Source organism: Typopeltis vanoorti, chromosome 1 (genome assembly GCF_054136105.1).
Source record: "Typopeltis vanoorti isolate ZY-2024b chromosome 1, IOZ_Tvanoo_1.0, whole genome shotgun sequence".
In the NCBI taxonomy this organism is placed as follows: domain Eukaryota; kingdom Metazoa; phylum Arthropoda; class Arachnida; order Uropygi; family Thelyphonidae; genus Typopeltis; species Typopeltis vanoorti.
In genome coordinates, this window is record NC_143549.1 from 133,094,578 (window position 1) to 133,108,199 (window position 13,622).

The 13,622-nt window shown below is 35.5% G+C and overlaps 1 protein-coding gene across 4 annotated transcripts in view; it reads left to right on the forward strand.

Moving 5' to 3' along the window:
- The window catches only part of jdp (DnaJ domain-containing protein), a 93,081-nt gene that overhangs the window by 17,735 nt on the left and 61,724 nt on the right, over nucleotides 1-13,622 (forward strand). For all 4 annotated transcript variants that reach the window (XM_090393868.1, XM_090393852.1, XM_090393877.1 and 1 more), the window contains exon 2: nucleotides 1,728-1,806. In XM_090393868.1, coding sequence (XP_090249994.1) covers nucleotides 1,728-1,806 — 79 coding nt within the window. The remainder of the gene's footprint in view (nucleotides 1-1,727; nucleotides 1,807-13,622) is intronic.

The window sequence follows — 13,622 nt, forward strand, 5'->3', positions numbered from 1 at the left end:
AGACAATTCACCAAGGTGGTTTTTGGTCTCAGGAATGTTGAATATGAAGACAGATTGAGAAAACTTTTTATCCCACCACTTTTGCCCCTTCCCTTTTTATCCCACCAGCAGAACCTGGTGGGATAAAATGTTCACTCTGCAAAGTGTTCACTTAGTAATTCTACTGTTTTGACTGATTCAGTTACCTCCCTGCATCAGCATTCATTAAAATCATTCTTTCTTTTTACTTGCAACATATTGAAAAAACTGTGGAAATTTTCTTTAGCCTGCATTGCTAACTTCTTTTCATAGTTCTGCTTTCTTACCACACTAGTTGCCCTTCTGGCCTGTGCTTTGTATTGTTCATGTGCCTGCTGGTCATCTTTCTCCTTAAATTCCCTCCACAATTGTCATTACCTCAATCTGTCATTACCTCCCTCAAACACTCCTTTACCACTTCCAATGCATTATCAACATCCAGCCCTTGCAGTTTTACATGCCATGGAACCGATCCAAGCAATCTCCTAAGCTTATCATACCTACCTGCCTTGTAATTCCACATATATCCCATCTCAATTGAAAATTCCACACATTTAGCCACCTCCCAGATCAAGACCATATGATTGCACTCACCAGTTGGTGGCAATGTGGTCATAGACAAATTCTGAGATGCAATTACTAGATTGAGCCCTCTTGAACCCCTAGTATTCCATCACATGCTGTCTCGAGTAATTATCCCTTAGTAACTGCATAAATTCCATTTTCTTCCTCCTAATACTTCCTCCCATGTGTCCTCTTCTCCTTCCAATGTATGCTCCCATAGTTGAAATCCCCCTCCCCACATAATAATTACCTGTCCCTCCACTCATTGAGTCTATTTACCGATGTATACTATCTCCATCCTCTTTTCCATCCCCTGGTCTATAGCAGCATCCAACTGTATATTTTGTTCTGCTGGCCTCTACCTCACACAGATAGCCTGAGTTGTGCTATTTTTGCTGTCATGCATATGAACTTCTACTCTTTGGCTGCAGTTTATCAGCTGTCATCAATAACACTCCTCCCCCATTCTTTTCTCTCTCTCTCTCTCTCTCTCTCTCTGAACATGTTATACCCTTCACATTCTATTCCACTAACTATATCATCTCCTGTTAGCCATGTCTCACTAATGCCAATAACTTTGCTAGGATGAACTAACCAATGCCAAAAATTCCTCCTGCTTGTTCCGAATGCTCTTGACATTAGTGTAGATAAAGTGCAAAAACCCCTTAGGCTCACTGCTATCCTGATGCTTTATACTAACTATCCCATTCTGGACTAACTTAGAAATGTTATACACATTCTTACACTCAGCTGCCCCACTGATGTCTGCATATTCATTCAACAGCCGCCCCCCCCCCCAAAAAAAAAACCGATTCTGCACATCCACTTTGTTCATTCAACAACACTTTTTCTAGTCTCTGAACACCAATTCTTGACTTCCTCTCTCTTCCAAGAGTTTTATAAATATCTTTCACAGAGGAAAAGCTAAATCTCTTATCTGATAATATTCTTTCAGGCAAGAAAAAATAAATCTTGGAAGAGCAGGGCACAGTTTGTGGTTTTGTAGTTTTAATATATATAGCTCCTGCTGGCTCTGCTTTCTTTCTTTCTCTCTCTCTCTTATTTGCAGATTTCTATTTTTAGACATATCAGAAACAGGAATTTTGTAAGTTGGAATTAAAAGAATTTTAAAATGTTTTTCACAGGAAGAACAAATTATATCTGAATATAAGATTAAAGCTCTAGAACTTCATCCTGATAAAAATCCAGATGATCCAAATTCAGGTTGGTAAATTTATTTATTGATTAATTACTGTTAATCTATGACTGTTTTTAATAACTACTGTCATTAACAGAGTAATTTCATGAGATTTTATAGAACATGACATCACCATTTCAGGTTTCTTTTTACACATATTCTTATTTGTTCAGTCTTGTGCATCTAGAGCAGATACTTTCAATATATGCATATGCATTGAAAATGTGTATATACTGAAAGTATATTGTTGCAAGTAAAGTGTTGGAAGCAAGTGAAGGTGCATGCAGTGCAAGTGATAGCTAGAATGAAACAATGGAAAATGAAGAGAATGACCAGATGATAATGAGAGAGAGACAGCAAGCTTACGTGGAGCTCTTCATAGAACAAAACGTGAGATAGAATGGTTGGAGAAAAGAAATGCCTGAGGTATGGCAGAGAAGTAAAGGAAGTGGGGGAAGGGGAAAATCAGAGTATGAAAGAGTAAAAGAGATAATAAGAATTGAATTTTGTATGATGATTCCATGATAAGGAAATTGAAAGGGACGGTACTAATGATCTAGCAGGCATTGAGTATAGTATATAAAAAGATGTGAAAAAAGTTATTGGTATAAGTGAATAAAAACTGCGAGTCTGCTGCCATGGTATGATAGAGGCAAACTGAGAAGAAGACCTGTGATTGTGAATAAGTCAGGTTGTGCAGGAGGAATGATGTGGAGTGTATGGATGTATGGAGTGAGTTTGATGGAGAAGAGGACTTACGTAAGGTGGATGATTTGCATTTGAATGCATTTGGAGTTAAGTATCTTGAGAAAGTGTTATTCTTTAAGAGTTTGGATGTGGCAGGTAAGGGAAGCTAGAGTTTTGGGGTGGGAGAGGAAGAAGGTGAGTGTAGGTACGGTCAACCTGGAGGCAAGAGATGTTAACAATGCGTGGAAGACGGTAAATGGATGTTTGAGGAAAGCAGTATCAGACTTATACCCAGAGTTAAGAGGATAAATTAGGTAAGAGTTAATGGATAAGTAGTATCATTTAGGAGGAGTTGCAGCAAAAGAAAAAGTTGGGAAGAGAATATAAAGAAAAAGGTGATTGGCAGTCCTGTGAATAATACAAGGCACAGACAAGAAGAATGATCTGTATGGTATGAAAGTTCAAAGCTGATGATGAGTGGAAACTAGATGATGGGGACAAAAGAAATCCCAAAGAGTTCTTTTGTTATGTGGCAAGTAAGAGGAAGAAAACTGTGAAAGAATGACTTTAATGTCACCTTACTCTGATAAGTAAGCAGATTGCTAAAAGATGATCTTCCCATACTGTCCATCAAAGAGAACGACACTATTGTCAATCCAATTCTGGATTTTGGTCCTCGCTAACTTCTAGAACAATTTAACCATAACATCTCGCGCGCGCGCTAGTCTATTATTTGAAGCTTAAAAATCTTATCAACTTCCTTATGAAGTACCGTATATTATCGCGTATAATGCGAACAATTTATGGTAAAAAATACTACTTAAAGTTAGGGGTTCGCATTATATGCAGATCCTAAAAAATATAATATCGTATTAGACTTGCACACACAATATATACTACCTAATGCCTATGCAACCAAATCTACTTGACCCACTCGCATTCGGCGACTGAGTGTGCATCATATCCGTGCATAAAGCTACTTACATTACTGGCTTTATGCGCAGATGCAATGCGCGCTCCATCACCGAATGATAGAGCACAGTGAGATAGATAGAGCACAGTTAGGTATATCGGTTTAACTACAGTTCATTTTAAATATTATTCATTAAACAAACCTAGCCTGAAAATGAGCCAACAGAAACGTAAACGTTCATCTTTTGAAGCAGGATTTAAATTGCGTGTCATGCAGTTTGCAGAACATAATAACAGTGTTGCTATGAGAAAATTTGGTGTAGCAGAGAGTAATATTAGACTTTGGCATAAGCAAAAAGACAGTCTTGAAAAAATCCCCAAAACGAAACGTGCCTGTCGTGGAGATGTAGCATCCTTTCCAGAACTCGAAGAAGAGCTAAATGAATGGATTTTGATGCAACGACAAGATGGCATTATAGTAACAAGAAGTGCAATTCATTTTTGAGCTCTACAACTCAAGAATGGTAAATTCAAGGACACACCAGGTATTTCATCTTTTCTTGCTTCGCCTGGGTGGTGCAACAGATTTATGGAATGCAAAGCATTAACATTATGACACTGAACAAAAATTGCGCAGAAGTTACAAAAGCAGCTTGAAGAAAAAGTGCAGTCCTTCCATAAATTTATCATAAAATTACGGAAGTGTCACGGATATGAACTTTCCCAAATTGGCAATATGGATGAGACGGCCATGTACTTTGATATGCCTGGGAATCGAACAGTAAACTCAGTTTTTCTAGCATGCATGGCAGACGGAACCAAATTAAAGCCAACAGTGATATTTAAAAGGAAGAAAATTTCGAAGCATATGAAATTTCCACCAGGTGTAATTGTTCGCTCCAATTAGAAAGGTTGGATAGATGAAGAAGGTGTACAATTGTGGCTGGATTAAGTATGGAACATACGTCCAGGTAGCTTGTTACGTCAACAAAGCATGCTAGTCTGGGATATGTTCCGGGTGCATTTAACAGAGGCAAGCAAAGAGAAAGCACATGAGCTACGTACAGACCTAGCAGTCATACCGGATGGTCTAGCTTCCATTTTGCAGCCACTTGATGTCAGCTTGAATAAGCCATTTAAAGATCACTTACGTGAAAAATAGAGAGAATGTATGTCATCTGGTTTGGTGAAGATGACAAAGGGTGGGAATTTTCAGAAGCCTGAGATCACCCTAGTCACCAGCTGGGTTAAAGAAGCATGGGATTTGATACCTTCTGAAATGATTCAACGCTCATTTCTTAAATGTAGAATAAGTAATTCAATGGATGGATCCGAAGATCACGTCATATATACTAAAGTGAGGACGATGCACAACAAAATGGAGAGCACGAAGACGATGACTGCTACACTGATGATGCAATCCCTACAGATGAATTTATAAATGAAATGTTTGATGACTCAAAAGATGAAGAAGAATTTAAAGGATTTTGACATTTTGTTTTAAAATAAATATTTCTTTCGTTAATTCGTATTGTATTATTTATAATGTTATGGAACAAGATTAACAGATCGCATTATACGTGGACATGGCATTTTAGGGCTAGTTTTCGAACAAAATTTCTAGTTCGCATTATACGTGGATTGCATTGTACATGATAATATATGGTAGTACAAATCTTGCACTAATCTAATATGAGTCTTATACTAGGAACTTGGCCCAGTGTAAGACTCGTATTAAACTAGTATATCAAGACAGATGTCAACTCCCTGGCACATTTCTTCAAAATATGTGGTGTTATATCATCCAGTCCCACAGCCTTATTAATATAAAGTTTTCTCATTTCCCCATATACCTCCTGCTCACCCACGATCAGTCTCTCCTCCCTTTCCACTACACTCAAACTCTGTATTATGTCACATTCATAAGGATGAAATATTTTTATGAACTGCTCATTTAATATCTCAATGATATCCTCTACAGTGATTTTGGAAAGATGATATTGGTTGGTAAATGGCAATTCACCAACCAATATTATCCTTCCATAATCATTTTATCATTTGGTGGTACATATCAAAAGCTCTATAAGGACTTTTTTGGCTTCGTTAGCTAACTTCTGCTCTTACTGCACTTTTGCTACCCTTACTAAGTGAGTTACCTTCCTTGCCTGTTTTTTGTACTTCTTATGCAACTGATTATTATGACTCATCTTATGCTGTTTCATTATACCATCTTTCTCCATATATAACATACGTCATGCATCTATTCATCCATTTCACAATTAACTTATTTAACCTTCATGACCCTTGGAATATATTTACACTGTTTTTGTTAGACATGCCTTAAATAGCACTCAAGCAGAACTGATATCCTTTCCACCCAACTCCTCATTCCATGAATAGCTCAGGAGACAGCTTGCAGCTGTCTCCTGAGCCATTCATAATCCCTATATCCTTGTAGTTCCACATATGTCCTCAACAAATCGAGCTACAGCCTAACAAATCCTAACAAATCGAGCTACAGCCTAACAAATCCTAACAAATCAAGCTACAACCAAGGAGAACTCTCTCTGCTGGAAAAAGGTCTGAACTACGTCATTGCACCGAGGTCAGTTAACAAATTAAATTTCATTTATCATATTGAAAGAGGCTAAGACCCCTCCCCCTCCAATTTAGCTGACAAAATACGAATGGAAACATCATACATATTAAACTCAAATAAAAAAACTAAGTTGCAACCTCATAATCACAAAAGCAGGCAAAGGTAATGCTACCATTGTCCTCGATCGGACAGCATACCTAGAAAAAATGAACCATTTGGTATCTGACCACAACACATACCAAATGGTAAACCACAACCCCACTAAATGCATCAAAAAGAAAACAACATAATTAATTAAATCATGATTACATGGCCAGAAGAAACAACCAAAAAACTAATACATCATTATGCCTGTGCTCCCAGAATTTATAGCCTTCCAAAAATATGCAAAACAAACACACCACTATGTCTGATAGTTGAAGGAATTGACATCCCTAATTACCACTTAGATAAGAAATTAGCAGCCACACTCAAGGAATTGGTAGGTCATTCCCCTCCTACATAAAAAATACACATTTTATAAACAAAATTAAAAACATCACACTCAACCACCAAGATTTATTAGTCAGCTTTGACATAACTGCCCTTTTCACTAATGTTCTGATCAATGATATTATTATTCTCCTACAGAACATATTTCTGCCTGACATCACAGCCCTCTTTGTCCACTTACTCTTCTCTGGTTATTTCGTGTAGCAAAACAATTTTTACCTACAAAAAAGAAGGTACAGCCATGGGCTCACCCCCCCCCCCCCCCCGATAGCTAACTTTCACATGGACGACTTTGAGCATGAGCTCTAGATTCGGCCAGCCTAAAGCCCAAAGTCTGGCTCAGATATGTCGATGACATTTTCGCCATTTGATTCCACGACCACGAAACATTAAATACATTCCTTAGCCATCTGAACAAACAACACAAACATATCCAATTCACTACTGAAATCGAAAACAACAACTCTCTTCCTTTTCTAGACACGCTCATCACACATCCTCCCTCAGGCTGTCTCTCCTTCTCAGTCTACTGCAAACCTACACACACACGGGCCAGTACATACACAGAAATTCATACCACCACCCAACACAAAAACTACGTGTCATAAGCACCCTCAAACACAGAGCACTAACTATTTGCTTGAATGAACAAGCTCTAAACCAAGAATTCGAAGTCATTAACCATACATTTGTGAAAAATGGCTATAATAAAAAAAAAAAGTTCACAAGATCCTCCATAAAAATACCACAAAAAACAAAAAAGATTATAAGAATGCCATAGCCATACCCTATGTTAGAGGCATTTCAGAAAAAATAGACAGAACACTACATCAAGACTATCTTCAAACCCCCAACCAAATTAAGAAATTTACAAAGTTCTTCCAAAGATCCTCTTCCACACCTTGCCAATCCAGGGATTTACAAAATCCAATGTATATGTACCCTACATAGGGGAAACAGGACGCACTATCCTAATCAGAAAAGACGAACACAAACAATACATTAAATACCTCCATAATGGAAAAACAGACTTATCAGAGCATGCACTCCAGACATACTATAGAATTGACTGGAAAGGCACCAAGTCCCTACACTGCGCCAAAGCCTGGTTTAAGAGAAAATTCAAAGAAGCCTGTGAAATACTAAAACACAATCCAAACCTGAACAAAAATGACGGATTAGTCATTCCAAGAATGTGGAGGACCAATCTGCAACCCTTATAGCAACTGGAACAAGCCCAGAAGAAAATCTCAATAGGAGAGGACTTTAGAAATGTTTAATGTAGTTCTGGTTTTAATTTATTTTTATATTTATTGTTTTTTTTTCTTCCAAATTTTATTTTATTTTATTTTTTTAATATTATTAATTTAGTTTTTTTTTTCTCTACTATAGGTCAGGCTAGATAAAATATTAATAAGCAGCTTAGATTCATTTTACCTTTGTAAAGTGCAGAGGCATGTAACTTGTAATTTATACATATGTATTTTCCTGATGATGACCTCAATACAGAAGTCAAAACATCGAATATTACTTTCCTAATATCAAGTAAAGAAAATTTTAACACATGTGCTGTGTCTCCATAAATTCTTAACTATGAATGCTGACCACTGTGTAACTTTAAAAGAAAGATGATGATATTGAGTAAACTGCTTCATACACCATAGAATATATTTTGTTCAATATCTCTGATTTTTGACACAAGAAAAGATCCAGCCAATTCTAAACACCAAGTCATCTTCAATATCATTTCTCCAATTGCTTCAAGGTTTTCACTTCTAATGTGGCATCAAAATCTTGAATCTTTTATTTTATGCCACTTTTTCACTTGTTATTTGTACTAGTTCAATAATTAATCTACATTCAATCCATTCTCTCAAAGGGAGACAAATCGTTATTATTGAATTGCTATCCATTCCTCTCGCTTTAACCTCCCAACCGGCCAGTGTGGATGATATAGTCAGCTCTCCCTAGCTTTTTTCATGGATCAAAACTTCGTCGGCATTCTACCTTTTATCATGCCATTACCTTTCTCCGCCGTTAATCTCGTTTCGGCTATTCTATAGCATTAGTGGATTAACTTTTGCTGAGTGACCTTTGTGTCCCCTCCCCCTGTCTTTACGTCTATTGTGTTGCTTAGAATTTCATTTACTGTCCTAAGTTATTTGACCTTTCTTGCCTCTAAAATGATTTATTGTGTCTCTTCCCAAAAATTGAAACCAATTTCACATATGCGAAAAAAAATCAATCCAGAAATGCCCACTGATCAGCTTTTGTAATGAATCTATTTAGTGATAGTGAATTTGGTGTATTTTATTCTACAAATCAGTGCACCGGAAGAGATGCACTGATTGTTCTTTCACTTTACGTATAATAATTGAATAATTTTTTTCGAATTTTAAAATTGTCAAATGTTTGCTTTGAAAATATTATGTCAAATATTTATATTTTTAAATAATATTTATTGAAATGAATATGTCCATTTTCTTTCGTTTCTAGCGAAATAGCATTATATGGATCATCACATTTCAGATTTAGAAACGATTTTTTGTTATTCATAAAGACAAAACAAAAAAAAATGTCAAAATGCTAAATTGCCTTACTCGGTTTCCGATTGTCTTTTTGGTATCAAAAATTTATATCCAATGATATTTTTAGCAGTGATTCTTCCCCTTCGTCATTTATTTATTTATTTGTATTATGCATATTACGATAATATCTAGTGCATAACCTCGTAGATATGTTGAAAATATAATGTGAAAAATATCATATACGGAATGATTCAACATTTTTGCTCATTTTGAAGATTTTCTAATGCTTTCCCCCCCCCCCCCTCCTTATTCTCTCCTGGAACTGAATTGCATAACTACTCTAAATTTCTATACATTGAAAGCTTTTCTAGACAGCATTCAAAATCAGTTACTTAATTTTACCATTTTGACAAAAGATATACGGCAATCAGATTGTATCGTGAAGCTTCTAAATCTGTTCTATTTATTTGCAATCTAAAACCAGCTGTTCTATTGCCCGCTGAAATTATGTGAAATTTTAGAAATAATATGCTATATTTTCACTATGCAAAATTGTTTATATGCATACCACACAAAAGAAAGTTCAGTAGAATTATTTGTGTTTGTTTTTCTTTTAAAAAAATCTAAATATTACTTCTGCTGCTGGAAGCTATTTCTGAAATAATCTACGTCTTATAAATACTTGGTAATTCTACAAATCAGTGCACTGGAAGAGTTGCACTGATTGATCTTTCACTTTACGTATAATAATTGAATAATTTTTTTTCGAATTTCAGAATTTTCAAATGTTTGATTTGAAAATATTATGTCAAATATTTATATTTTTAAACAATATTTCTTGAAATAAATATGTCCTTTTTCTTTCGTTTCTAGCGAAATAGCATTAGATGGATCATCACATTTCAGTTTTAGAAACGATTTTTTGTTATTCATAAAGACAAAAGAAAAAAAAATGTTAAAATGCTACATTGCATTACTCGGTTTCCGATTGTGTGTCTTTTTGGTATCACAAATTTATATCCAATGATATTTTAGCAGTGATTCTTCGCCTTCGTCATTTATTTATTTATTTATTTGTATTATGCATATTACGATAATATCTAGTGCACATCCTCGTGGATATGTTGAAAATATAATGGGAAAAATATCATATACGGAATGATTCAAAATTCTTTTTCATTTTGAAGATTTTCTAATGCTTTTCCCCCCTCATCCTCTCTTAGAACTCACAGGTTTGAAAACTTTTCTAGACAGCATTCAAAATCAATTACTTCATTTTACCATTTTGACAAAAGATATACGGCAATCGGATTGTATTGTGAAACTTCTAATTCTGTTCTATTTATTTGCAATCTAAAACCAGCTGTTCTGCTGCCCGCTGAAATTATGTGAAATTTTAGAAATAATATGCTATATTTTCACCATGCAAAATTGTTTATATGCATACCACACAAAAGAAAGTTCAGTAGTATTATTTTTGTTTGTTTTTCTTTAAAAAAATCTAAATATTACTTCTGCTGCTGGAAGCTATTTCTGAAATAATCTACGTCTTCCAAATACTTGGTAATCTCCTCTTATCTGGAGGAAAAGTTGAAGGCTTATTACTCTCAGTGCTATTGAGAAGAAAGGGGAGAACAATAAAGTGCCCCAGGCTGTAGTGCAGAATATGTCAAGAATGTCTTGTTTCCTTTTCGATTGTTGATTACCTATATTCTAACAGAAATACTGATATTTCGTTTACATGCTTATACATTATTTATGCCAAAATAATTGCTTAATTTATAATGATCAGTTTCACTTTTATTATCAAAAATTAGAAATTAAATCATACAATTATCTTGAAAAAGAGGATTTGAATTATTTTCAAAGAAAAGGTGCATATGCGTTTCATAATCTTCTTTTTTTTGGGGGGGGGGATATAGACCTAAGCAATCTGCGGATATTTCAGATAATTTATTTCATAAATCGTTCGCAAGACAGCTGTTACAAACGTAAATTACTTGGGGAACATACCCATTCATTTTAGTGTAAAATAGTAGCAAAGGTTCAGTTACTTTAGATATGTAATCTAGAAGAAAATGTTCTACTGCCTGCTGAAATTATGTGAAATTTTAGAAATAATATGCTATATTATGTCTGCTGAGATTAGAATCATACGTGAATAATTTTTCTGACATGATTTCTCTATTCGTTATAATGTAACCAATTTCCAGATTATTTCCCTCCTGCAGACTTCATGTTATATGCAGTGATTTCTTCTTTGAACTATAAGAAAAAAAAATCAGATAACAGGAGAAAAATATGTAGTATTTTCTTTTCCACTGGCTGAATTTACAATGTTCATTCTTTGTGTTTTGAAGAGAAACTGCAAATGACTTTTTTCTTACTATTTTTGCCATTATAACATCTCATATAATTATAAGAGTGACATTTTACCGTTTTTCTCCCACACGAGAAACAGAAATAAGGTGGTAATAATATTGTTGATTCTGCCAAACTTCATTGTAGCAGAAATTTTTATTACAAAACTTTGTAATATATATCTCCGAAACAAGAAATTTGGAACCCATATCACATCAATGTTGAGTGTTGGCAAGGTGAAAATGTTCCCGTTATTATTTATATATTTCATTTATTAACTAGGGGAGTTATGCCCAACCCCCCGTGTTCTGGTATGGTAGACCAGTTCTCCTTCAATTGTGATAATTCGAAAGGGGGTTCAGCCCCTGAATTCTGATGACTCGAATTTTGAAGACTCGACACTCAGGGTAGCCCTGAGTTTCAAAAGGTTTCGATAAACATGACATAAAAAAGCTTATCATTTTATATATATATAGGGTAGATTTTATTTCATTATTTTTTATTGTTTTGATGAAATACTTTACCTGGAATACTCCTTCCAGTTTCTCTGTGTCATAAAAAGAACTTAAAATTTAGCCTTCAAGATGAAAAAGAAACAGTGCATTCGGGTATCCCTCTATCAATATTTGTAGTCCTGAAAAGGACTGTTCTGATGGCCTTGAAAACAAAACATTTTTTATTTCATACTGTTCAGAATTTAAAATTCTTGAACAGCGTGGAACACCTTGAAGCAAGGGTAAACACACAAAGCAGTTTTACACTCAGGGCACCAGATTTTTGTTTCCTTTCTGATATTTTTTTTATTACATACATATTTGCGTGGAGGTTTTTTTTTTATTAGCCGTTGGTGATAGATTTTCGAGATAATGGTTGGAGTTAGTAGCGTTCAACCTCAGATGTCTGACAGGATTTCCTTTTTTTCTGCTTGCTGAAGAAGGTGCATGTGCATGCAGCAATGCTTTCGCAATTTCTATTCTGTATTCCAGATATGTTATGGTAGACAAACATTTTTTTCTTGTATAGGAGGAAACTGTTCCAAATAACAAAATCCAAACACTTCAAAATTCAAATAACATGTCCAAACACTTTTTTGTAATATTTTTTATGCTGTTTCCTCATTACAGAGTAGAATGATAGCTGCTGATCGCACCTGTCGACTCAACCCATAGTGTCGTTGTATGCACACACAGCAATAGATTTTTCTTTCTTCAAACCATGCTTCTCCATGGATTCCGTTGATGGATTGTGCAGGGAAGACAGCAGAAAAACATCTCTTTTGTCTTTCCAACGTAGTGCAAAGACTTTCCCTCGCTGATAAGCTCGGATTTCCCCCTTCGATAGCTTTCCTGGAGCCAGATCTGGAGGCATGTCTCGCCTTTTTGCATTTACAGTACCATAACTATCTGTACGATGCTGTAAAAGCAAATCAGCGAGTTCAGGACACATATAATAATTATCCATTGTAATGCAGTAACCTTTCCCCAGTAAAGGGTCTAGTAACTGCATTACTGCACGCATCGACAAGGGGAGATCCGAATATTTATCATGCTCGATTACAGTTTGCTTTCCCGTATAAGGTTTGAAATCCCAAAGATATCCACTTTCGGATTCGCAAAGCATAAAAAATTTTACTCCATACTTCGCTTTCTTTTTGGGAATATACTGCTTACATTTCAGTCTACCTTTGAATAGCATAAGGCTTTCATCGATACTCAAGTCTCTCTCAGGAATGTAGAGTGATCTACATTTCTGACGGATTTTCATCAGAAAATCATAAATTTTGTTGAGGACTGGGCAAGGATGTGTTGCCTGATCGTATTCCTCGTTATTCTGAAAATGCAAATACTTCATGATGAGACTGAACTGTTTTTCAGTCATAACATCACGAAACATTGGCGTGTTCAGAATCCAGTCTGTAGACCAATACATTTCGAGAGCGGGCTTTTTCACGATACCTTGCACAATCAAGAGTGCTATAAATGTAAGGAGCATGTTGATATCTATTGGGCTCCAAAGTTTACTGCGAGAATGCGGACTGTACTCAACTTGCTGATGTTGTTGGCAAGCATAAAGGTTAGTCTGTTCCACTATGAAGGAAACAATATCATCGTCTAAAAATAGATGGAAAGAACTTAAAATATTACTGGAGTCAAAGTCTTCAGTAATTCCTGGCTTACCTATGAAGGGAAACCGTGGACAAGCTGGTGTACGTTCAGTGGCGATCACCCATTTTCTGCACGAAGACATATCTAAAGTACAGGCA